General features: G+C 48.4%; 1 protein-coding gene across 1 annotated transcript in view; it reads right to left on the reverse strand.

The window, feature by feature from the left end:
* Positions 1–5,375: 5,375 nt before the first annotated feature.
* LARP1 (La ribonucleoprotein 1, translational regulator) overlaps positions 5,376–26,078 on the reverse strand; it is a 53,073-nt gene continuing 32,370 nt past the window's right edge. The window contains exons 2-19 of the mRNA XM_047836050.1: positions 25,060–25,121; positions 24,744–24,809; positions 23,615–23,789; positions 22,561–22,689; positions 22,278–22,484; positions 22,016–22,178; positions 20,969–21,113; positions 18,067–18,241; positions 17,793–17,962; positions 15,531–15,923; positions 14,594–14,717; positions 14,265–14,470; positions 13,708–13,814; positions 12,675–12,826; positions 9,112–9,256; positions 7,483–7,592; positions 7,160–7,287; positions 5,376–5,642 (exon numbers count right to left, since the gene is read on the reverse strand). Of these exons, the coding sequence (XP_047692006.1) occupies positions 5,433–5,642; positions 7,160–7,287; positions 7,483–7,592; positions 9,112–9,256; positions 12,675–12,826; positions 13,708–13,814; positions 14,265–14,470; positions 14,594–14,717; positions 15,531–15,923; positions 17,793–17,962; positions 18,067–18,241; positions 20,969–21,113; positions 22,016–22,178; positions 22,278–22,484; positions 22,561–22,689; positions 23,615–23,789; positions 24,744–24,809; positions 25,060–25,121 (2,867 nt within the window). The 3' untranslated portion in view covers positions 5,376–5,432. The remainder of the gene's footprint in view (positions 5,643–7,159; positions 7,288–7,482; positions 7,593–9,111; positions 9,257–12,674; positions 12,827–13,707; positions 13,815–14,264; positions 14,471–14,593; positions 14,718–15,530; positions 15,924–17,792; positions 17,963–18,066; positions 18,242–20,968; positions 21,114–22,015; positions 22,179–22,277; positions 22,485–22,560; positions 22,690–23,614; positions 23,790–24,743; positions 24,810–25,059; positions 25,122–26,078) is intronic.

Genomic DNA, 26,078 nt, shown 5'->3' on the forward strand with positions numbered 1-26,078 from the left:
TGCGGCACCGATGGTCCGTTTTCACGGCTGCTAGCCTGCTCCTGCAGCCTGTTCCTACACAAGTAAACATACGGAAAACAGTCCATCTTCTGTACACTTAAGAAGGGTAGGGAATGAGGAGCGTGGAGAAAGAGGAAGAACGGATGCATTTCTTTTCCCCTTTGAGGTCTTTGGATTTCGAGGGGCAAGAGGCTGTCGGTGTCTCATCCCTTTTGGCAGCCAGGTGGTTGGGCTCTGGCAGAGGGTCCCAGCCCTATCCTTTTCTTCATCAAACAGAATGGCCCTGAGGTTGGTAAACAAGTGAGGCTTAAGAAAAGGCTGGGGTCTTGAGGTGCCTGGTGGCTCAGCCGATTAAGCATCTGACTCTTGATTTTGGCTCAGACCATGATCTCATGGTTTGGGAGTTGGAGCCCTGCAGTGGGCTCTGCGCCTGACAGTGTGAACTCTGCTTGGATTCTCTCCCCTCCTCCCCCCCACCCCGCCCCTGCCCTGCTTGCTTTCTCCCTTAAAATAAACAGACTTAAAAAATAAATTGAAAGGGGCGCCTGGGTGGCGCAGTCGGTTAAGCGTCCGACTTCAGCCAGGTCACGATCTCGCAGTCCGTGAGTTCGAGCCCCGCATCAGGCTCTGGGCTGATGGCTCGGAGCCTGGAGCCTGTTTCCCATTCTGTGTCTCCCTCTCTCTCTGCCCCTCCCCCGTTCATGCTCTGTCTCTCTCTGTCCCCCAAAAAATAAATAAACGTTGAAAAAAAAATTAAAAAAAAAATAAAGGGCTGAGGTCTCAAAATTCCCAGCAGATCATGTGAAAGTGAAAGGAATGGAAAATAAACTGGGCTCCTTTTAATGCCAGTAGATGCTTCCGTTTCTTCCTCTCCATTACATGCCTAGTTCCAGCACTCCTGATCACATGGCATCTGGTAGCTACTGCAGTGCAATTAAACAACTGGTGGTAGCCAACCTCATGAGCATCCCTACCAGGCTGTGAAGTGGGTCTGTCTTCCTGTCCCCAAGTCAGTCTGCAGAAGCCCTGGTTCCCAACTCCTAAACTCTACAAAGGCCACCGGAGGTTCTAAAGTAACTGCCCGCCTCAAGAATGGCGGAATTCTCTGGAAGAACATTTCTGATGGGATGCTCAAGCACCAGGCATGGGAGACAGCTGTCAGACTAATGGTTAAGGAAGGACACGCCTCACTTCTAGTTTTATATACACGTAGGCCAGACTGGCACTGAGAATGTTACCGTTGCCAGCACCTGGCCTCAAGAGTCAGGGAAAAGCCACCAACAACCCAGGGGCCAGTCCTCAGTAGGTTAGGGTGTGTTCATCATTCCATCCTTTCCCAGCTTCAATCCTCTGGGCTCAGTGGCTGACCTGGACTCCTGTAAGGCCAGAATGTTGACCTGTTTCTCCTCTACTCTGGCAGGGATGTCTGTTCAGAGAGGGGCTGTGTTGACCCTCCACAGGGAATCACAGCAACCTTCCTAGTGATCTCCTTACAAGATGCCAGGCCACAGCCAGAGGATGGAAATCCTGAGAGTGGGACAAGTGGGCAGAAACCCTGGGATTCTGTTGGACTGGCATCTCTCTGTTCTCTAGCACTGGCTATAGCTGCCATGTTTTAAGACACATGGTGGACGTGAATTCCAGGCTGGCAGACGCTCTCAAAACCACGGAGAATTCCTGGATGAATACATTCCTGGATGTATTCACTAGCAGCCTCTGGAGCCCATTCCCCGGGCAGATTCCCCAAAAGCGCAATGGCAGAGCCCTGCAAAGCTTTCATGTACACATCCTGAGTGCAGGGTTCCCCTGGATCTGAGGGGGCCCTAACCAGGCTCCATCCCTCAACAGCTGTACCCCAGATGGGAGACCAGCCAGTACTTTGCCTTTTCAAGTTTTTATTTTTATACATTTTTTTGTATTAAAAAGAAAAGCATAATTACCACAAATTACAAAGGACTAAAGCAGGACTAGAATAATGAATGAATCACTTCAGCCTGGAAAGCAGATATTCTCAATAATATTAATGTTATAATACAAGCTCATTCAAGTATTTTACATTTTTTTTTGTCCTTTTAAATGTGATATCCTAGCACATGGTAAAGATAATGTACTATGAGCATAAGGTGGAACCTTCTCCGCAAAGCCAGATGACAAGTTTTCCTCTCCAGTGAGAAATGGGCTATAAGTTCTGATCTTCTCTGCCTCTGCCATCAACATGGCTGAAGGAGAGGGTGGGGGCTGGGGCAAATAAATCCAGGGACCCTTCCAGACAGGATACACTTTGGGGTCCCACTCAGGAGGGCACCAGATGACCCAGACCGTTGTACCCAGGCTTTTTGGCAAAAAACCACCCTCACCCGCCCTAGCTCGTCTTCCTTGCCCCTCCTCCCCACTTCTAGGGCCTTCTGAGCAGCTTACTTTCTTTTGTAAAATCAATCATCAGGAAAGGGGAAAAAAAAAGAGCTACAATGGAACAAAACAAAAACGTTAACAACTTTGACATGGGGGCTCACCTGGACCTGAGCCCCGGGGGGTCCAGGCTGGGGCAGGCCCAGGCAGCCCCTCTCTTCTGGTAGTGCATCTGCTCCCAGATTCAGGAGAGGGCGAAAGAAACCGGCCCCTTAGCAGGGCTGAGGCACACAGACCTTGTGATGTTTGATGCCCAAAGGTCGTCCTGGTATGGACCGATCGTGGAAGGGTACAGGATGAGAAGGGTTTGGGCAGGCTGCTGCTTTGTGTCTCAGGTCTTGGACCCCCACAGGAGGGTGGTGGGTGTGGAGCGGCCAACCCTGATGGCTCTGGCCGCTCCCGGCATGCCTGTCACAGATACGTCGGTCCTAAATTCAAGTGTCTTCAGAAAGTGAAGATGTAAACTACTCTTTGCAACATTAACTCCTAACATGTTACAAAAAAAGAAAGAAAGAAAGAAAAAAAAAAAAAAAGCCCTCTCCCCCCCCATCCTCAGCCTACGTTGAGATGAAGTCCTCACCTCCCCACCCCAAAGGGGCTTCCTCCCTCTGGGGTGTCTGTGGGAGGATCAGGGAGGGGATGGCAGCCCCCTGGCCTGGGAGTAAACTCAAGATAAGAACAGCCTTTCCCCACACCCCCAAGGCTTCCTTGTGCCCCCAAACCCAGCAGAGGACAAACACTGAGGTTCTATGGTGCCGGATACAGTACTGGGCTGAGCGACCCGAAGGAATGAAGGGGGATAAAGGGAAGGAGGAGGGGGTGCAGGAGTCCAGTGTCTGGTACAACGGGGGGCAGGCACCAGACTGGGCAGGGAAAGGCCTCAGATCCCACTTTTAGAGCAGTGACCAGACACACTCATCCTTGGCTTTCAAGACAACCGGGTAACAGGAACTGAGGTGGGCTCCCCACACAATAACCACTGGGAGGGCAGAGGTGGGAGAGGGCACAGGCTGAAAGCAATGAGGTGCCCGTGACAGAGGGCAAGCCCTTGCCAGCCTGGGATACTGTCTCCGACTCCCAATCTTCGGGCCCAGCAGAGGAAACAGTTAAAAAGAGGGCCAATGAAGTGTCAGCAACTGAGCAACACTACCATCAACTTCTCTGTGCTGCCCGGTCCACACTGGGGGTGACTATGTCATCACGCCCACACCCAACACACAGCCCAGTCTGTGTGGGTCAGTCCTTCGGTCACCCTCCCTAGCTTCGGATGCCAGTAGACTCCAGCCAGTCCATTATCACTCATGGCCCAACCCAAGCAGTCAGTGGCTGGAGAAGAGAAGTCAGGTATACTCTATGTCCACATATACCTTCCTGCCGCGGGGCTTCTCCAACTGGCAGGATTCCCCCCAGCCCCCAAATCCTCCTTGTCCCTCGTTCCCAGGCAGGGTCAGTTGGAGGATGGGCAGAGATGGCTTGCAGAAGGGGGATGCAAGATGGGCAGACCCCACCAGACCCCAGGGAGAATGGCATCCTTCTCCACCTTTGATGAGACAGAGCCTCCTCGAGGCCTCAGATCTTTCAGGGCAACGTATTTCCAAGCCTCAGCTGCCAGGTGTTCACCATTCCCCTTTGAGGTTGGGGAGACGGTCAAGCTGAGGCCAAGTGTGTCCCAGATCCAGGCCAATGCTCTTCTTCAACAGTTTGAAGCACGCTTGGCCTTGGGGATCCGAGGGCAGATGAAGGGTGTCACGGCAGGACGGGGCCTGTCGTGAAGCAACAGCAAGCAGAGCGAGGACACGACAGTGGCAGCAGCGTATAGACACAGGACGTCAGCTTCGAACGATGCAACAGCAGGGGTATTTCAGGCAAGGCTCTGATCTGAGCCGCCTCCAACCCTCTTGCCTATAGGCAGGAGGCACTGTACATGCAACTCAGTCCAGAGAAAGATTCTAGCCAATCCAGCCCAGGCACATCCAGAGAAGGTGTGAGCTCTTCGAGTTGACTCCACCGAGGAAAACAGGCATTTGGGTATTTCAGATTCCCGCTCCACAATAAGGCAACTTTTAAAAAAATATTATTTCCAAGAACAAAACAAAACAAAACAAAATCCAAGGGCAGGGGAAATACATCACTTTCTGTGGATTAGGTGGGGGTTTTCTGATTTATTTTTTTGGTCTTTTATGGTCGATTTTGTCTTTTTTTTGTGTTTTTTTTTGTTTTTTTTTTTTGTTTTTTTGTTTTTTTTTTTTGTTTTTCCATTTTTCCAAGGATGGAAAGGTCAGAGAAAAATAAAATAAATCATCTTTCAATAGTCTTTTCTGGTATGAGCAGCGTCTCTCTGGGCTGGGGAGTAAGGGGCATGGGGAGAGGGGAGTGGAGAGAGGCTGAAACCTTCCCCCACTCCCACTTCTAGATCCTTTGGTTTCCTTCTCCCAGAACATGGCAGAAGGGCATGGTGGGGACAGCAGGGGGAGAACATGGTGATGGTAAGCCCCAGATGATGAGGGGGCTGGTGCTCGTGGGGCCCAGGGACGCTGCCAGAGCCTTCCATGGGACAGTGCTGGGCAATGGGGCCCACAGGGCCTTCTTGTGGGCTGCATAGTTGGTTGAGGGGGAGCAGGAGGAGGCTGTGGGTGGGAACCAGGGTTACGGCTTACCAGCCGTGGGCAGGGCTGCAGAGTGATTTTGGTAATCCAGACGAACTATCAATAATTTAAAACTTGATATATATATATATATATATATATATAAAAAAAATCTCCCCCCTTTCCCTCCCCCCTTAGAAGAAGCTAGGATGTGAAGAGTCATGGAGAGAGGAGGGGGAAGGGGGTGTGTGGAGGCTCCTGCCCAGGGGTACCTCTGATAGCCCAAATGGTATACATGTTGCTACTCAGCACAAAGGCCCATGCTAATGACTCTAGGCCTGTCCCTTCTCTGTCCCCTCTCCTGGGACTGGGCACCCCCATGGACTCTTACCCAACCCCCCATCCCCCCCTCCAAAACCCCAGGGCTAAGGGGCTTTTTCACTTTCCCAAAGTCTGTGTGTCCGAGTGCTGGCTTGTCCATTTGGCATCTTCCCGGACGGGCTGGCCAGTGGGTGGTGTGGGGGGTTGGCTGATCATGGTGGAGGGCCTGCTGGAAGACTGGGAAGGGCACCGCTTCCTGCCCTCACCGCCGCCACCTCCTGCCGCCACTGGGTGTCGTTTGTGGTTGCCCTCCTCACCCATGGGGGGCTGTAACAGAGGAGGAAGTCACAGGTGACCAGGGGCCACTACCCATACCCCTTTCCTTGCCATGGCTGGCTCTCTAGAGACTTCTTACCTCCAAATGCAGATAACAGTTATAACCTTAAAAACTAATTACCAGTTTATGAGGCACATCTCCATGCCAAGATGCCAAAGCCCCATGCTATTTTATGCACCAGAACCCACTCAGGGAGTCTACACCACCCTTTGATGGAGACACAATCATCCCATTTTACAGATGAGGAAAGTGAAGCACAGAAAAATAATTTGCCCAGGGCTGCATAAATTACATAACTGGTGGAGACAAGGCAGGACTAGGCCCATCTATCTAACTCTGAAGCCCAGGCCTTCACCCACACAAGTTTCTGCTCCCCTCTGAGAAGGGATTGCTTCTCAGGCAATGATGCATGGAATGTGGCAATATGCAATATGCTAAGACGTCTCAGCTCAGAAGGCCCACATGCTCCTGGGCTCTGCCTTATCCCCTTCCAGGCCAGAAAGAGGACACTGATCTAAGAGATCATGATCCAGTCTGGCCTTACCTCTGCCAAACGTCTGGTGACCTCAAGGACATTTCCTTCTCTTTCTGAGGGTCAAAGCTGAGCCCTTCTAGTCCCACTTCCACAGGTCTTCCCACTGCAAGGCTTCTCTGCACACATGCCCCTCCAACCCCCAGAGGAGGAAATGCTTAAGGACAGAAAACAACAGATTCATCTTTATACTGGGAGGCCTGAAGGGCACTGCCACTATCTAACTGGGTGGCTACGGGTTTTCATTTATCCACTGGTACAGCAACTGTAACAATGAACTCTGTCTCCTTCACCACATTATAAAGATTAAAATGAGGTCAATATCAAGTGCCTAACACAGCCCCTGGGACACAGTAATCACTCAATTAATGGCAATTTTTTAATAGATGAGAGGACTAATATTGCTATTTGTCTTTTGGCTAAAAGGTTTGAAGGGAATAAGATGACTGGCACATCTCTACTATATTATAAAGTCTTTGAAAGAACGAGTCTCACTCATTTCTGGAGTCTCTGACTGACATCCATGACTCAAAGCTACCGCTTCCCTGATTATACCCAGTAGCAGTAACCCTGACCCACCACTGGATGTCACCATTGAGTCACCCACTCCAAGAAGACGGGTTGTGTTGGTGCGGGGTTGGAACTGGCCTCTTCCAGAAAAAGCAAGTACATTTACTAGGGCACTCATCCCAGGCTAACCAGGGCATACTAAGATAAAAGAGAGAGAGCATTATGATGGTTTAGCTATAGGACCATGGGAAGGAGGGAGGAGCAACTTGCATAATCCCCTTCAATTGGCTGTCAGTGTCCACTTCTCACTCTCTATTTTACAGGCAAAGAAACTAAGGCCAAAATGGGGGAAAAGGGTCTCTGGGCTAGTGGCATAGCTGGGACCAGAACCCAGGTATCCTGACCTCTGGTCCAGTTTTCTTTCCAGGACAATGAGGGTGAGAAAGACAAGAGACTTTCACTCACATCCACTCGGAAGTCTTCGAGACGTCGGAATTTGCCGAGGTATTCTTGAAGTTTGGGGTCAATGTCCAAATTTTTGGCTTTGGAATATTTCAAGAAGGCCCAGAACTTCTCCAGCCCATAGAGCTGGCCTGCAGGAAAGAGGAGGCAGAGGTGGAGAGAGGTAGAGAGAAGCGGGGCTGGTGAGGAGTTGAGAATTAAGAGGTTCAGGGGAGCGGGAGGTGTGAGGTGACTGACACACAGCCAGACCCAGGTGGCCCCGGGGAGAGAGGAGGGAGAAAAGGCCTAGATGACTGGGGCTTGCAGAGTCCAACTCTGGCTCTCACCAGCTTCATAGTCCTTCACCGTCTCTTCCTGAAAATCCTTGAAGATGTCTAGCCGGAACTTCTTTTCCAGGCCATAACTGTAGTATCGAAAAAGGCACTCCAAACCATATCTGTAGGAGAGCACAAGTCAGTGAAATCAGGACACAGTTTATTTGTAAAACGGGATTGCACCTGCATAATAAATGAATGAGGAAATGGTTTAAGCACGTGGATTATTGAGAAAATGGTAAAAAATCCTTAAAAAGGCTAACATTTAACGTTAGTCTAAGTGGGTCTAGCAGTTTATGGTTTGTTTGCCAGAGGTCAGCAAACTTCAGCCAAACAACAGCCCTCTGCCCACATTCAATTGCTGTAAGAGCAGAGCTGAGGAGTTGCGACAGAGACCCTATGTCTGCAAAGCCTTACATATTTCTTATCCGTCCCATCACAGAACAAGTTTGCCAATACCCTGAGATGAGTGCTCCGCAAAGTCACGTGACCATGTCAATTAGCAGGTTTGTTTTTATCTGACTTCAGAAATTTTACTTTTAGGAACATGTCAAGGAGGTGACCAAAAATACATTGTTTCTATTTTACAGATGTTCATTAACATTATTCAACAAAACTTAAATGTCTTAAAGAGACAGTTAATAATGTAAATCTGTACAACAGAATATAAGCTATTAAAAATTATAACGTATGGGGCCCCTGAGTGGCTCGGTCAGTCATGATCTTATGGCTCGTGGGTTCGAGCCCCGCTTCGGGCTCTGTGCTGACAGCTCAGAGCAGCTGGAGCCTGTTTCAGATTTTGTGTTTCCCCCTCTCTCTGCCCCTCCCCTGCTCACATTCTGTCTCTCTCTCTCAAAAATAAAACATTAAAAAAAATTATAATGTAAATACACACTGATGGATACTGAGATGCTTATGATATATCACCAAGTGGAAAAGACAGGTTTCAAAGTGTTACATCAGAATGAGCCCATTTTATAAACAAATATGTAAATTTTACATCTACCCATGCATACAAAGTCTAGAAGGCCACACACTTAAATATATTAACAATGGTTATCTCTGGGAGTTGGAATTTTCAAATGATCTTATCTATATTTTCTAAACTTTCAGCAAAAGGTATGTAAGAATTTCTGTAAGAAAGTTTTAAAAGTTAAATACTTTAACAACATGGAAACACGCTCATGCTTATAAATGATAAGATACAAAAAGGCATTCATGTGATGATCTAAATACATTAAAAAGTACGGTAAAAATTATTATCTAATAGAGGCTATACTTTGGGTAAACAACAGTAGGGTGGTGGGAGACTACAGGTATGTCCTTGCTCACACAAGCAAATGTTTTTAGGAAAGCCCCTCGGGATTCTGACCATGCTGGCTATCTGTGGAGAAAGCAACTAGATGGCATGGGGACAGGGATGAGGAGACTTCTCACTATATAACCTCTGTCCTCTGTGAATTTTGAACCATGTAAACGTATTACTCATTCAAAAATAATCATGTTTTTATACAGCAAATGTGTATGCAAAACAGATTTCTGGTTATAGCTCTGGAGGCAGACCCACCAGGAATACTTCACCTCCCACAGGACCCACCAGCAGCCCCCCCACCCTGGCCACACTCCTCACATCCTGCTCACCTGTAGCCTTCTTTGGCATCCTCCAGAGCAAGCTGCTTAAACTCCTCATACATCTTTTTGTTGAAGTGATCTCGGAGGAAGAAGGACCAGAAGCGGAAGAGAGTGTTCATCTCCTGAGACTGGCCAATGCCCAAGCGTTTCCGCTCTGATTGGGGACAGAGGAGGAAAGACCTTTCAGGGCCAGGCTGCCCGTGTTGAGGGGACAAATGCTCCTGGGGTCAGACTTTGGTCCTTTCTCCTGTCCCCCCCAATTCCCTTGCTCATCCCCTGTCCTTTCAGTCTTTCAGGAGACGGTCATTAAGCGCTATTCCGTGTCAGGCCCTGCTGCCAGGCAGTGGGCCTGAGCCTCGCCACAAGCAGGTGGCATCAGCTTCTAAATCAGGCCAGCCTGGTCTAGCTCTTCATCTCAAATGCTACTGCTCTCAAGTGTAGTCAGAATAAGGAAAAGCATGAACAAATAATCCGACAACCCAACAAATTACACTGATTAGTCATTACCAACAATTATTTTAGGAATCTAACAATTACAAAATGGTGCCATTAAAAATACACAATACCAAAGCACAAGCAACAGAAGAATAGATAAATTTAGTATCATTAAAAAAACTAAAAGGGCACCTGGGTGGCTCAGTCAGTTAAGCATCCATCCGACTTCAACTAGTTCATGCTCTCATGGTTTCTGGGTTCGAGCCCTGTGTCAGGTTCTGTGCTGACAGCTTAGAGCCTGGGGCCTGCTACAGATTTTGTGTCTTCCTCTCTGCCCCTCCCCGACTCACACTCTGGCTCTTTCTCTCTCTCTCAAAAATAAATAAAACATTTAAAAAAATTAAAAACTAAAAACGAAAAACCTGGGGTGCCTGGATGGCTCAGTTGGTTAAGCGTCTGACTCTTGACTTTGTCTCAGGTCATGATCTCACGGTCATGATGAAATCGAGCCTCGTTTCTGGCTCTGCACTGATCACGGAGACTGCTTAAGAATCTGTCTCCCTCTCCCTCTCCTCCTCCCCCACTCGTGTGCGTGCACACTCTCTCAATAAATTAAAAAAAAAGAGAGAGAGACTAAAAACCTCTGTGCTTCAAAGAACACTATCAACAACATGAAAAATCAACCCACAGGGTGGGGAAAAAGTATTTACAACTCATGAATCTGGTAAGGGACTTGTACCTAGAATCTATAAAAAACTCTTATAACTTGTTTAATAAAGGCAAATAATAGTCAAAAAATAGGCAAAGGATCTGAACAGACATTTCTCCAAAGGTATACAAATGGCCGATAAACACATGAAAAAAATTTTCAACGTTATGGCTTCCAGGAAAATGCAAATCAAAACCGTAAGGCGGTATCACTTATCACTTCAAGCCTATGAAGACAGCTGTAATAAAAAAGACAGACAATACCAAGTGCTGGGAGGACTGGAGCAACCAGAAGCCCTATACACCGCTGTCAGGAACGAAAACATGGTGCCCCCACTTTGGCAAACAGTCTCACGATTCCTCCAAAGGTTTAAACACAGCTATCATATGACCCTGCAATTCCGCTCTTCTATCCAAGCTAAATGAAAACCTATGTCCACACAAAAACTTGTACACGAATATTCACAGCAGCACTATTCATGATAGACAAAAAGTGGCAATCCAAATGTCCATCATCTGACAAACAAATAAACAGAACAGGCCATACCCATAATAATGGAATATTATCTGGCAAGGAAAAGGAATAAAGTACTGACATCATGCTACAATATAGATGAAATGTGACAACAGTATGCTAAGGGAAGAAACCAGTCACAAAGAATGGTGTGATACAGGATTCTATCTATACGAAAAGCCCACAAAAGGCAAACCATTCAGACTGGTGGTTGTGCAGGCCCGGAAGGAGCTGTGGGGGCGGGGATGGGAAATGACTGGTCAGGGGTAAAGGGTTTCTTTCTGTGGTAATGAAAACGTTCTAAAATCGATTCTGCTGATGGACGTGCAACTCCTGAATATACTAAAAGTCACAGCACCTTTTACTTTAAATGGGTAAACTGTATAGTATGTGAATCCTATCTCAATAAAACTGTCATACACAAACGCAGAGGGAAGTAAGGCAGACGAAAGAAGCACTTAGCAGTCATGTTTTGCTAAATGAAAAGAGGTGAGGCAAATTAATACAAGGGAGCATTAAGACTGCTTCTGTGGGGGGTTGCCTAGGGCTCAGTCAGTTGAGTGTCTGACTTCGGCTCAGGTCATGATCTCACAGCTTGTGGGTTCGAGCCCCATGTCGGGCTCTGTGCTGACAGCTCAGAGCCTGGAGCCTGCTTCAGATTCTGTGTCTCCTCTCTCTCTGCCCCTCCCCACTCACACTCTGCCTCTCTCAAAAAATAAACAAACATTAAAAAGAAAAATTTTAAAGATTGCTTCTGTGGGGCCCCTGGGTGGCTCAGTCGGTTGAGCGTCTTGACTCTTGATTTCTTTCAACTTAGGTCATGATCTCATGGTTCATGGGATCAAGCCCTGCGTCGGGCTCTGTGCTCATAGCACAGAGACTATTTGGGATTCTCTCTTCCCCTCTCTCTGCCCCTCCCACTGGTCTCTCTAAAAAAAAATTGGGGGGGGGGGGAAGATTGCTTTTGAGCATCTTTACAGCCAACCTGACAGAAATCTATAGTTAAAAGACATTTCAGGAGCCAGGTGGCTCAGTCGGTTGAGCCTTCAACTCCAGATTTCAGCTCAGGTCATGATCCCCAGGGTTTGTGAGATCAAGCCCTGCAATGGGCTCTGTTCTGAGCATGGAGTCTGTTTAAAATTCTCTCTCTCCCTCCTCTGCCCCTCTCCCCCACTCACTCGCTCTCTAAAAAATAAAAAAAAAAAAAAGAAAAAAATCTCATGGCACCTGGGTGGCTCAGTCGGTTAAGCCTCCGACTTCAGCTCAGGTCATGATCTCGCGGTTTGTGAGTTCAAGCCCCGCATCGAGTCAGGCTGTGTGGTGACAGCTCAGAGCCTGGAGCCTGATTCGGATTCTGTGTCTCCTTCTCTCTCTGCCCCTCCCCCACTTGTGCTCTACCTCTATCAAAAATAAATCAATGTAAAAAAAATTTTTTTTTAATAAAATAAAATAAAATCTCATTCTGTGATAAAAAGAAACACATGAGAGTATCTAGAAAGCTTATTTCCCTATACCATCTTCTAGAGCAGGGGTCAGCAAACTCTTTCCCACAAAAGGCCAGAGAGTAAATGTTTTAGGCTTTACAGGCCAGATATTGTCTTTGTCAAAAGTTCTTCTCTTTCTTCTTCACAACCACTTAAAAATGTAAAAAAATGTAAAAAAAGGTAAACTTTTGATATTTTTTTTATTATCCGTAGAGGAAGATCAAGGAACAAAATATTCTGAGTAGCAGATTCTTTTAGCTTTCTGTATTCCCAACTACGTGGCCTGAGTCTAGCTCCAATCCTTCTTGTTGCAATGTCGTGTCACTTCTTGATCTAAGGTCAGAGAAAACAATCACCTGATCCACCACCCTTACACTCGGATCTAAGTAGTGGACCCAGAGGCTCAGCCCCTCTGCCCCTGTGCTTCTTACCATTAAGGCAGCGCCTACGATACTTGTGGTAGACGTGTTGTGTGAAGCCATTTTCCTTGAGCAGCTCGTGGGAAGGATGCTGGAACTTGGGCAATGACTGAGGGGTACAGCCATAGCTGCCAACTGCAGGTGTCCCTTCTGAGGGGCTGGAACTAGAGGTCAGGAAAGAGACAATGTCACCAGGTTCCCTGGAGCAGCTAGCCATCAGTTTAGGAGGGGCCCCTCTGGTCCTTCATTCAGCCAAGATCTAGCTTCTCGTAGGGCAGCAAAGAGACCCAAGTACTGTGCTAGGTCCTTAACTTACATCCACGGGCCCAAATCACTCTTTGCACAGACCTTTGGTGCGTTTTACAAAGCAGTCAGTGAGGCTTACAGAGACTGGGAGACTTGTCCTGAGTCACGGGGCTGTTTAACATCCCAGATCGGCACAATGCCCAAACCTGAGCTTCTAAGCATTTATTTATCCAGAGTTCACGTTCAACTTTCTTTGATAAGCTATTATGGGTTAATCCATCTATATGTTTTCTTTAAAACCATGACCATTCTCAGTCTGTGCCATCTTTGCAGGGAGTAGAGTGCATATATAGGTCAATGGCTTCCAAACCTTGCTCTTGAACAGAGAACACTGGGACAATTTTCCTGGGGCTGGGGGTTGGGGGATGGGGGAAGCCACCTAACCCTACCCCTAGAAGCTGAATCAGTAGATCGAGGGCAGGGCCCAGGAATCTGTATTTTTATTTAATGACCGCCCCATCCTGGGGCAGGCAGCAGATACACACTTTTGATCATTCACAAACATTCTCTCTCTGAAGACACTCTGGTCCCATGTAGATGCAACACCACTTCTTTAGGAAAATCTTCCCAGGCTCTGGATTAAGTTCTCTAGACTCCTCCAGATTTTTGGATTTAGATTAACGGTCCCTTTCTTTAATTTACAGACCGAAGAGGTTCATTCTTCCTGGTCCCATCAGCTGCTTGGCTTTCCCACCCATCCTGCAGTCAGCCTCATCTCTCCTCCCCACTGCCCTGGCACCTGATGGAAGCAGTCCGGGGCCTGTGCTCACGGGAATCCATCACCCAGCCCACATGACTCTCCAGGGGCGGGTTCGAGCTGTGTCTTGTCTTCCTTTTCCGAGGCATCTGCAAAGGCCAGTCCAGATTTTGTTATTAATCGCAGTCACAGAACTCTAGGAGCACCAAGCACTTGTAGGACTAAGACCTCTCATGTGTGTGAGTTATTTCACAATTTACAAAGCATTTTCATATCTATTCTCTCACATGATGTCCAGTTATGAGTCAGGAAATGGTATGCCTATTTCATAGGTGAGGAAACTGAGGCTTGGGAACCCTAAGGACCCACTCCTGGTCCATCCTCCTGAGGCCTTATCCTGGCTACATGGAATCACCACTCCCACACCCGGTCCCTTCTTCAGATGTGGCCACTCGATCCTGGGGGGGCCCAGCTGCCTAAGAATATAGAGCAGGTCTGGGATCTGGCAGTCTCCTGGCTTAAGCAAGGGTAAAAAGCAAAGCAGGGGAAAGAGGTGAAGTGAGCCCAAGACTCTTAGCAGCCCGGCAGGAGAGCCTCACCTTGGCGTCTAGTGTCCGTCCTTCTTTCACTACTGGGTAAAACCGTGATGTCTGACTTGAGTCTTTGAGCTGTGGTGTCCGGGGAGTGCGGGGGGTCCTGGCGTTGCGGTAGTTTGGTGACTCTGGGACAGTGGTTGGTAGAGAACGGGCGATGGTGGAGGGCTCAGGAGCACCAAACAATTTGTTGGCCAGGGCATCAGTGGGAACTGCAGAGGCAGAGCAGACCAGTAAGCAGGGGTAGGCCTGTGACCGTCTGTCCCTGGAAGGCTCCCCGTTGAAGGGCTGCAGACCCTCCCACCCAGGCCAGGGTTCCAGGTGTCACCTCTCACCTTGCTGGAAGCGGGGTGGCCCAGGAGGGACCTCCTGGTTGGGATCCACGGGGGGCTCTGGGGTTAGTGTGTCAAACTGCTCCCGACTGATCATGTTGACTTTCTTGAAGTTCTCGACTTCTTGCTGCAGAGGATATAAGATGGGTGGGGAGAAGAGGTTAGTAAGAAGACTGCCCCAGCCTGTTTAGGAATCGGGACCTGCAGGAAGTTGCAAAGGGCAGCTCCCACGTCCACATACGTGGAATTCTGGTCCCCAGGCTCTCAGCGGCAGCCTCCTCACTCCCCACCCCCAGTTACCAGGGCACGAGCGTGCCCACCCAGAAGGGGTTAGGGCCCGCCCGGCCCTCTCTACGGCAAGACCGAGACGAGGACTTCAGCTCTCCGGAACTCACTGCAGACCCCCGACCTGCTTCCCACCACTGTCTCCTCACCTCCACCAAACACACCACTACCTGCTCCACAGGCTCCCCTCAGGCCCACCTACCACCACACACAGTCGCTCTGTAAAAACCTACAGAAAGTTTTGACTGTTTCCGGGCAACAGTGATTTTTAAAAAGCCTGTCTTTTCTCTATCTTCTCTACTCAAAACAAGTGCCTTAAAAGGCTTTTCAACTTTTATATGGGCCTAAATATTTGAGACCAGAAGTGTCAATCGAATCCTCATTCTCTTCCCCACTGGCATCTGGCCGACTGTTACGACCTTAAACGCAATGCTCAGCTGGCACAACAGTCATCTCCTGCTCTGGCACAGCTTACAAAGTGTTTACATGTCTCTTCTCACCGAATGCTCCAGCAGGGCGTCCATCACCACCCCCTTTCCATACACGAGGACAACTGAGGCTCTGTGTCCAAGGCCACACCACTCATCAGCCTTCCCCTGTCCCACGCACTACAGGTACCCCAGGCTCCACCCCCAGTGCCGTGTCCGAGCCTCACCTTTATCTGGGAATACTCAGGTTCGAACTTCTCAGTCCACAGGTCCTGCTCGTAGTAGAAGAGCCCGTCGTTAATGACCTTGGCCAGCTCGGCGCTCATCTTGGCACGAGAGGTGTGGTTGCCAGTGCGGTCCCCCCCGGGGTGCCGGCGCATGTAAGGTGGCGTCTGGGTGACGATGAGGATCTTGTTGACATCCCGGTCATCGATCTCATAGTCAGAGTCCTCATCAGACCAGGCGGTGAAGGTGTTCTTCCTCCCATCCATCTGCTCCATCTCCTCGTCAAACAGGAAATCCAGTTCCTCTTGCTCATCCTGCTCCTTGGACATCAGCTGCTGAGCGGGCAGCTGCGGAGGCAGAGAGGTTGGGTGGAGGAACCTGGGCTCCTCGGACTTCTAAAATGGGGACAGACCAAGGGGAGAGGGAATCACCGGGGCGCCCTCAGACTGGCCTCTGTAGCTGTCCGCCGAGAGAGAGGCACTGGCCATGCCACCAAGCCGCAGCTGTCAGCTTTGGAGCCAGTCCCCTAGGACTCCAGGTTTCTTCTCTCCCGGCTCACAACACAGTCACTCATAAACAATGAGGTGACAAGTTCCCTACAGCCACCTGTGCTCTCATTCACCTAGCCTGGGAGTGAGCACACAGCAGAAGTTCAACAGGTTGATCCATCTGTTCCATCTATCCAAAATCTAAGAAAACAGAAGCTTCATGAGGCAAGGGCCACAGCTGCCTTGCTTTTCATCATATCCCCAGTACCTAGACTGGGACCTAGCAACAGCAGATGTTCAACTATCTGATGAGTGAGCAAGCACCCACTGGCACCAGGCCCTGAATGAAGAACCTAAAAGCAGAATAATGAACAAGGCACAATTCTTGAACTTCAGGAGCTCACAGTTTAGTGGGAGAAAAAGTCAAACAACCAGCCAGCCAAGTGTAATGTGGTATTGGTAAAGACTAACTATAAATAGAATTTGTGGAGTACATAGGGAGAGGCACTTATTAACGAACTAGAGGTGGGGACAGTCAGGGAACGCTTCCGGGGAGCTGTAATTACTGAAGGATGAGTGTAAGTAAGCCAGGTGAAGGCAGGGACCAAGAGTGTGCTAGGCAGGAAGAACAGCATGTTCCAGATGCAAGAGACAACAAGGTGCTTTCAGCAAAAGAAAATATTTCAGACCGTTGCTAGACTGAATTTATCTGAGACTTTGGCGCAGAAGCATTTGTCTACCTCATAATCTATATCCAAAAAGTCAATTCCATGCTTTGCAAAAAGCTTCCATGTAAACTCCAAACCTACTCGATTTTAAGGTTCAAGATAGGCCAGGTGCGAGCGGGGCTCTGTTTCTGGAATGGGGGCTAAGCCTGCCTGTCTTTCCAAAGTCTTCACAGTCTGTAAGCCTGGACCTCCTAAAGGTCCTCAGGACTCTGGCCTGATCCCTGACACTCTGTGGTCAAAGGATCACAGCCAGAAGAGATAGGGAAGTTGGGGTTTGAACAAGAGGGAGACAAGGGAGACAGTCACAGTGGCACAATGGAAAAGGGGGCATAGAATTTCAGACCCCAAAGTCCAAGGTCATCTATGAAGCCGCCTTACAAGCCTCAGACCAAAGAGATCTTTAAGAGGAGGTGGGGGATGGGACAGAGCACACATCCGCTTCTGGAAAGGGGGCACTCATTTTAGTTGGAAATGGAAACCGTTCTCTAACAGTGGACTCAATGCACACTACTGGCATATTGCTTTATAATTTCTAGAGCAGTCTAAGCCCTCCTTTCTTTCATGTGAAGATAGGAACACTAAAAACTTGAGATATTAAACGAACTGCCCAAGGTCAACAGCCATCGGTGACAGGAGACTGGTGCTCTAGTCTAGACTAACGCTACATCCAGTCCGTGTGTCTGTTTCCTCTCCCTTCCTTCTTCAGAGGGCCTGAGGGGCTTATACAGGGGACAATGAGGACACACTTAGGCATTAAAGCAGCCCCAGCAATTTAGATGGGGCAAAAATAAGAGCCAAACATCAAGAAACCTGGGACACTGCTGCCCGGGGCTGTATGATTTCTTCCCATGGAAAATCCCACTCAGCTAGGGCTATCCTGAGCAGTGGTCCTCACTGGAAAGGGAAACAGTCCTACCAGCTTTCCTGCAGTCACTGCTGACCTCAGATCACATCGCCACCTTGAGCCACCCAGCCTGCCAGCTAGCCCCTCAGAGCCCTGTACCCAGGCGATATCCCCTCTCCATGCTCCAGCCCACGTCCCACACACCTTGGGTCGTGCTGGGGACGGCCGCGGCCTCTTCTTCACTTCAATCCAGTTCTCAGAATCCAGGTCAGGCAGGCTGGCAGACAGGCCCTTGGGCAATGTCTTCAGGTTGCTGACCTCCTCTGTTTTGGCTGGCACTGGGGTGACTGCGCGGGGAGAGCCAGGTGCGGACTCTGGAGGGTGGAAAGGTGAGACCCTCAACCTTCTAGTCCTCCTGATGCCAGTTGGCTGGGTGACAAGGACAACAGGAAGGCACCTACAGGTCTGCAGTACCTACCTGTCTCCTTCTGGTAGTGCTGACGGGGCACAAACTCGGGGCAGTTGAGAAGCTGGGAGAAATCGGTCTGGGAATAATCCACTATTGGGGGACCAGGAAGAGGCCACTTCTCCGGCTCCTCCCTCCTGCGCACTTTCTCATCAACGATCTCCACCACCTTGCTGTCCTTTAGGGCCTGCAGGAGAGAAGGAGGGAGACGATGCAGAGAAAAGACTTGGACAGAATGAGATTTTTGGAAGCTGGCAGACGAAGGACTGGGCCCCACGAGCTCAGGCAGGAGTCTGGTACTGGCAGGGGTATAAGAAAACTGGCACCATCTTCCACAGCTGGTGGCCAAAGGAGCTGTGCAAACTTGTAGGAGGGTACCAACATGAAAAACCCACCTGCCCTTGACCTGCCATTCTGCATCCAGGAATCTGCCCCCAGAGAAATACTGGCACAGACAGTTTGGGGAAAGAGGCACTCTCCTATTCTGCTGGTGAGAATGCAAAGGCCAACCTCTGGAGAAAAGGAATCTGGCCATTTGCCCTTTAGTGCAGGCTTCTCACTTCTAGAAATGTATACCAAAGATACGCTGGCAAATATATGAAAAGATATATATGCAACTGTAAATAGGAATGAAGAGCATCTTCCTATTATGTACTACTATGCGGTCAGCTCCCAGAGTTAGTAAGTGAAAACAAAAAACAGGTGAAGAAATACAGGCACTACATGCTGTCATTTAACTAAGAAAGGGGTAGGATATAAATGCACAGAGAGACTTTTACTTAGGTTTTTTGTTTTTTTTTAATGGAAGGATTCAAAACAAGTTGCCTACAAGAAAATAAAGGGAAAAAAGTGGAAGTGAGAGAATTTTAAATCAGACTTCTCGGAATATACCATGTTGACTTTGAACCATGTAAATGTTTTACCTAAATGTAAAACAAATTAGAAATTAGAGGGGAAAAAAGCAATCCCTAAAACTCGAGAGCAAAATGAAACTAACAAAACTAATACACATCAAGTTAGAGACATGACCACACAGAGATTATTTCAAGTAATAACTTGAAAATACAGTCATTTGAGTGTATAAGAAAAAAACCCTGTTTTTAGTAGTAGAGGTTATTATTACAAGAATAGGCTATATAAGTTGTTGAATAAAACAAATGAATAATTATGTTGATGTCATCAGCAATTAGAATTTGGGGCACAGGATAAAGGAGTATTACAAATAGAAGATAGTTGGGGTTGAATAAAGATCCTGTAGTCCTGAACTATAATGGAAAATATTAGTAGAGGGGTGCCTGGGTAGCTCAGTCAGCCGAGTGTCCAACTCTTGATTTCAGCTCAGGTCATGATCTCACGGTTGGAAGGTCAAGCCCCCTATCAGGCTCTGTGCTGGGTGTACAGAGCCTTCTTGGGATTCTGTCTGCCTCTCTCTCTGCCCCTCCCTGGCTCACTCTCTCTCAAAATAAATAAAAAACAAACTTTAAAAAAAAAAAAAAAGAAAGTATCAGTATTATCTCATGATGCATAAAAACAAAAAAACAAAAAACAAAAACAAAAAACTCCAGAAACAATGACCAATCAAAACAGCAACAATCAACTCAGACTGTAGTATATAAATACCACTTCCCCAGAAGTGAGGACCCAGAATTTCTTGAAAATATGGCCAATCCCCTAACTGAGGCAGGAAACGCACAAGATGAACCAAGGCTCCACTAGCCAAAGATGGGACAATTTGATTCAGCATATGAACTGCAATGGGTTGAAAAAACTGCAGTATGTTTGAATTCACAGGTTGTAACACTGTAATGGTACTAAAAGATACTAAAGGAAAAAAAGAAAAAGAAAAAAACAAACAAAACAAAACAAAACAAAAAAACAATCCCAAGCGCCAAACCTTTAAAGCTATTAGGGATCAACTCATAATTCTGAAAACTGGTTAACAAAGGAAAGTTCAAGCATTTATCCGCCCTTTCTGTACAAACCATACCTCTTGGTAACTGAATAGCTGATGAGGCAAAGTTTCTCCTTAAAGAGGTATTCCAGGTAGCAAATGAAGACAGATTGACAGAATTAGAATCTTACCATTTTACAATCCCTAATGAAATACCAGACAGTCATCAATAGCAGCTTATAGCACAAGAGAACAAATGAAACGCTATGTGCCACCTGAGAGAATCTATCATGATCTTTACTCTCGATGAAGACGGGAGGAAAACCCCCCAAACCTGAATCTTGAATCTGATCAGGCTTCTGGACCACCAATTTACAAAAAATTTGGAATATACAAGAATATGCTAAATGACACCACTGTGTCCCATGAGAAATTTGACAAAATACACAACCCAGTTTATTGAAATAATAAACTGCAAGGAAAAAGAGAAGGGAAGGGGAGACTTAAGACAACATATGGGTCTTGTCTGGATCCCGAGTCTCAGTTTTGACGAGTGGGGTGAATTTGCAACTGGCTGGGTATCTGGACATATGAAGGAATTAATACTTGTACATGTGATAACGACATGGTGACTAGGTTTTTAGCAGGTATTTATCTTTTTGAGATAAGTACTGAAACGTGGATGAAATGTCAGGTTACCTGACATTTTCTGCGAAGTAATTTGAAAGAGGAAACACAGATGGGGGATAGATGGAGTAAGATGGACCATGAGATGGTAATTGCTGAGGCTGGGTTCATCATACCATGCTGTCTACTTCTGAAATATCTGCAATTTTCCATAATAAGAGAGAGAGAGAGAGAGAGGCAAGAAGGGAGGCAGAGAGGCTGGCCAAGCCCTGCGACTTTAGCAGAATTCATCAGATGGGGACTCCTCCAGGGTTTTTTTGCCGTGGCCCAAACTCTAGCTCCTTAAGTAAGGACCTTTCCTTCCCCTGCACCCCAGCACCAGGAAGGGAGACCTACCGCAAAGATGAGTGAAATGTCAGTGGTAAGAGCCTGCACTCGGTGGAAGGAAGCAATAAGGGTGATGGGAAGGAAACCGTCAGCATCCATTTTCCGTCGCAGGAAGAAGTCTCGCTCTAAATTGTCCACGCTGAAGTAGTATTCACTAGGTGGAGGGGAGAAGACAGATGATTGCTGCAGCATCATTTACGAGTCTGCTTTTCTTGTTCGGAACACCCCGGCCACCGCACATAGCCTCTGACCGACCCTGACCCAGCTGAACGTACAATTTTGCAGGCTGAAAAGAGATGCTATCTTTTTATGGCTCCCTAACCATTCCCCCTACCCTTCGGCTTCTTCGTATGCCTGGCCAACCCTTCATCTTCCTTTAAAACCCAGTTCCAATGTTATTGGCCACTTTCTCCTCTGCTCCTAAAATACTACTGCACTTTACTGAAATGATCCACCTCCTTGTATGGCTCCCCCGACTGAGGGACCATCAGAGTGGTTCAGAGCTAGGGTTTTGCCATCAGACAGAAATGGATTCAAATCTGTGCCTTGAAATACTAGCCATGAAACTCTGGGCAACACTCTGGGTCTGTTTGTTCACCTACGAACTGGAGAGAAGACCCAGCTCGTAGGAACAAGATAGCCGCAGGACTAAATAAGAGGATGCCTAGAAAGCACTTAATAGCAAACCTTACTAACTGTGTGGACTCCTTAGGTGTTTGCTAGCGTTCTGACCGTGCTGTCATTATAAACAGAAGTGCACAAAGGGCTGGACTCTGGACACTGCCTCTCCTTTTTGTTGTGATAATTTTAAATTTTCTTTAGGCAAATATGGTATTACTTCTGCAATAAATATTACCTTTATGAAAAACTAGCTTTTATTATGAAAACTTAACTTTTTAAAGGATGAGCAGCGGTTAACTTTTTCAGCTCCAGCCAGGGGCAGGCACTGTCCCTAGCACCAGAAGGACCTGCCCATCCCTACTCTGCCAGCAGCCACCTCTGACGGCTCCCAGGCCCCTACGCATCCCTCCAGGAAGAAGGCTCCTGTCCACTCACATCTGGCGCTTGATGTAGTCTTTGAGCAGTTCCTGGTCCACGCTGTAAAGCTCAGTGCTGCTGACATTGTCAAAGTAGTAGGTGATGTTGTTCATGTACTTGGGGGTGCGAGGCCCCTCTGCACCATCAAACTTTCGGTAGCCAAACTGGTAGTCAAAATGGGCTATGGGGGAAATGGGCGCCATAAGGGAGAGGAGAGCCCTGCCCGCCGCCCCCGCCACGCTCCCTCGGACATCCCGGAGCCCAAAGGGGCCTCACGTACTTCGAGTGCCACCCCGGCCGCGTCCCCGGCCGCGACCACGCCCCCGTCCACGGCCACGGAAGGAAGCCCGCGCCCCACCAGCCCCATCACTCTTCACACTCGATGTCTCATCCTGGTCGTGCCAGGCAGGCTCCGGTTTGGTCTCTGGTTGCCAGGCTGGGGTGGGGGGGGCCATGGGCACGGGCACGTAGGTGGCAGGCTCAGACCCTATGGGGAGAGGGGCGCTGGGTCAGGCTTGAGGGTGACCCCCATGCCCAGGCCCTCCACAGTGGGCGGCGCATACCTTTGATCTCCCCGCGGTTGGCAGGCGTGTGCCGTGGCTCTGGCGGGCGAGCAGGGCGCGAGACCAGTTTCTCTCTGGGCACTTCAGGCTTCATGTCTATTTGCAACGGAACCCACTTGTGTTTGTTCCCTGGAGGACAGCATGGGCACATGAGGAAGGCTTGAAGGAGAGGTCTCTCCTAGCCATCCCTACCCCCAACCATTCTTTGCTGTCTCGAGCAACAGACCTGATTCACAATTTGATGACCCACACTAGACCTCATTTTCATCTCTAAAATAAGGAAGCCATGGACCTCAGTGCGACAGACACTCACAGCTGACTCCTAATATCAATTTCTCCATGGTCAGAGAACCCCTTTCCGGAGCCAGACGCATGGCTGCCCAAAATCAAGACTGCACTTCCAGGCTCCCTGTAGACATTGTCAAAATTCTGTCTATGGAGAGCTCCGTGAAAGTAGTCAATTCCAGGCCAAGTCCCTAAAAGGGAACTGCTCTCCCCTTTCCCGTTCCTGCTAAGTGGAATGAAGAGGGAAAGAGTGAGCCATCTTGGATGAAAAGAGCCAAGACACCACAGCAAGATGAAAGGAAAGGAATAGTTGCCATTCTAGGCCTGGCCTACTTACACTCAGCTGTCAGATGAGAGAAATGAACTTCTATCTTGTTTAAACTACTGTTACTTTGAATCTCTGTCAAAGCAGCCAAACTTGTACCCTAAACATCTTAGCAAGGGCAATGGAAACTCTTGTTTTAAATGAAATCTTACATGGGACAGCAATACAACAAGATACATTAAGATTCCTCTGAGGCGGGGACCTCATCTGTCTTGTGCACTGCTGGAGCCCAACTGCCGAGAACAGGGCTTACCGGATGCTTGTTAAGTAAGAGAGGGAACTGATGGACAGCAGGCAGAAGTGAAGATTGCTGGCCCGGTGGCCTACACCACTCAGCCTCCCAAGGACTTCTCGGGGCTCCTAAAACTCATCCAGCAGCCCCGAGTTCTGATACTTCACAGTTCTGCCTGCACACTTCTCCCAAGCCTGTTCCAAGCCACTCACCTTTCTTTTTCTGGCCCCCTCGCTGGCAGTCCTCGTCCCCATTCTTCTCTTCCCCAGATTCATCCGATTTGGTTTTCGGGCTCTCTTTACTATCACTCCCCTCTCCTTTCTCCTGTTCCTTCATGTCCTTTCTGGGGGGCAGCTTCCGGGCAGGCTGGGACTTGTGGGGCTGTGGCTGCAGTAGGAAGCAGAGTAACAGGGGGTGAGGTGAATCAGAGAGCCTCCTAGGATGGGGCAGAAGGACCCCTGCCACTAGAAAGGTGGGGCAGGGAAGACGCAGCATGCAACGGCAGGTTGGACTACATATATTCTTAGGTCTTGTTTTTATGCCTGAGATGCCTCCACTGGGAAGTGTACTCAAACAGGCAGGAAGTAGGAAACAACCTGTTTCTTCATCTTCCTTGAGTCTCAGTAACTGAGACAACCCACCAGGATACAGGAGCCATACATTTACTCCCTATAGGACCAGACCGTCCAGGTAGTTTGTGGGACGAAAGAGATGCTAGCCCTTGGCTTGTCCACAGCAACCCTGTGTGTGAACTGAAGGCCAATGGCCACAGCCAGTGAGTGATCTAGGCCATCAGTCCAGAACAAAAGCACTGGAAGGGGGGGACTGATCAGGAGTTCCTCTGCTGGGACTAAAGAGCACTACATAAGCTTCCCCAAGACATACAGTCTGGAGGTGGGTACCTGGCCTAATGACCACTCTCCTGCTTCACTCACTGGCAACCCAAGTATAGCTGATGGAGAACACAGGCTCTGGAATAATAATACAACAGACTTGACTTCCAAGGCCCACCTGACCATCAAGGGCTCGTTATTAGCCTCTCCCAATGGCTGGTTATTAGCTTCAGTGGTCTCATCTGTAAAACGGGAATTACTAAAGGACCTATCTTTAAGTCACTGTGAGGATTCGATGAAATGGTAAGCAGCACTTGGCAGTCCCTGACATACAGCAAGGGCTCAAATGATGATGATCCTTAGCTATTTCAGAGTTGCCCATACTGTACCAACCACTCCTCTCAAAAGAAAAAACCGAGAAAGTTAAGACCCGAGGCTCTGAGAACTTAGGCCAAATGTGCATTTGTACATAGCATTTAAACCTGCCCACTCTTCCCCAAAGACTCACCTGCACACTCTTGTGGGCTATCTCTCCAGGTGTGGGCCAGTTGATTGCATCTCCAAAGTCACCAACCTGCAAGGCACGTTCTGTGAAGGCCCTGGGGTGGCCATGCCCCTGCCATTCAGCCCCTCACCCAAACAAAATACAGCTCCCCCGAGAGATCAGAACCCACAATCATCTGTCCACTAGGACCATCCACAGTGGAGGCCCAGAGGGGCTCCCCCGCTATTGAGAGGATCTAGAACTACCTCACATCTCAGAAGAGGCCACCACCTCTTTCTTCAAGGAAGCCCCCTTTAGGCAACCCGCTCCTACTCCTTACCTTGCTGCCTTTGCGCTGTTTAGGAACTGCTGCCCTCACCACCTTAGCTGGAGCAGAATGTTCTGTGGGAACAAGAAGGGAGAGATGGTTATGCACAGCCCACGGAGGTGGCCACCGCTAGCTCATCCTCATGACCACCTCTACTCCATCAAGCAACCTGCAGGTTTCCAAAGGAGGAAGACATGGTGAAGAGGGAAGGACACGTGCTCAAACACCAGTAACAAGTATACCAGCCTCTCTCTGAAGAAGTCGTGGAAAATGAGACCATGGAAACAACCAATGGACAACACCCCATGAACACCCATGAAGTGAGGCAGGAGGGTCCTCCCAGCTCTGTACTCTCCTATAAAGAGGGCACTGAGGCCTGAAGAGGGTAAGTCTACAACAGACTGGGGCCATGCCAGAGCTGGCTCTGTAATTAAAGGCTCCCTAATCCCAGCAGGTTCCACGAAGAAAGGATCTGAAAGACCTTCTCTGGCTCTAACTAACACTGTGGAAGTCTGTGTGTGAGCAGACCTGGGCTAATGATCATGGGGAAGGTAAGGGGAGAACCCTGAGCTGGCAGTCAAGAAATCCAGGGCTCTCTCTTCTAAGCATCCCCAACCTCCACCAGGACCAGCTCTGTCCTCAATGACCTGCAGTCAATAGAAAGGTTAGCCACTTAGGAAAGACTCTGCTGTTCTCCAAGTTCCCAAAGAAAACATGAGACCCATTTGACTCAATGTTCCTTTCAGGAATTTATCAGTACAAACTAGACAAGTGTTTAGAGTTATATACAAAGCCGTCCATAACAAAAGTGCTGTTTGTAAGTTCAAAAAATTGAAAACAACCTACATTTCCAACAGTAGAAAACTGGCTACAGAAATTAAAGCTTAACAATTTTTAGAGCAGGGGTGCCTAGGTGACTCCATCGGTTGAACGTCTGACTTTGGCTCAGGTCATGATCTCACGGTTTGTGGGTTCAAGCCCCACTTTGGACTCTGTGCTGACAACTCGGAGCTGAAGCCTGCTTCAGATTC

Source organism: Prionailurus viverrinus, chromosome A1 (genome assembly GCF_022837055.1).
Source record: "Prionailurus viverrinus isolate Anna chromosome A1, UM_Priviv_1.0, whole genome shotgun sequence".
Classification (NCBI taxonomy): Eukaryota; Metazoa; Chordata; class Mammalia; order Carnivora; family Felidae; genus Prionailurus; species Prionailurus viverrinus.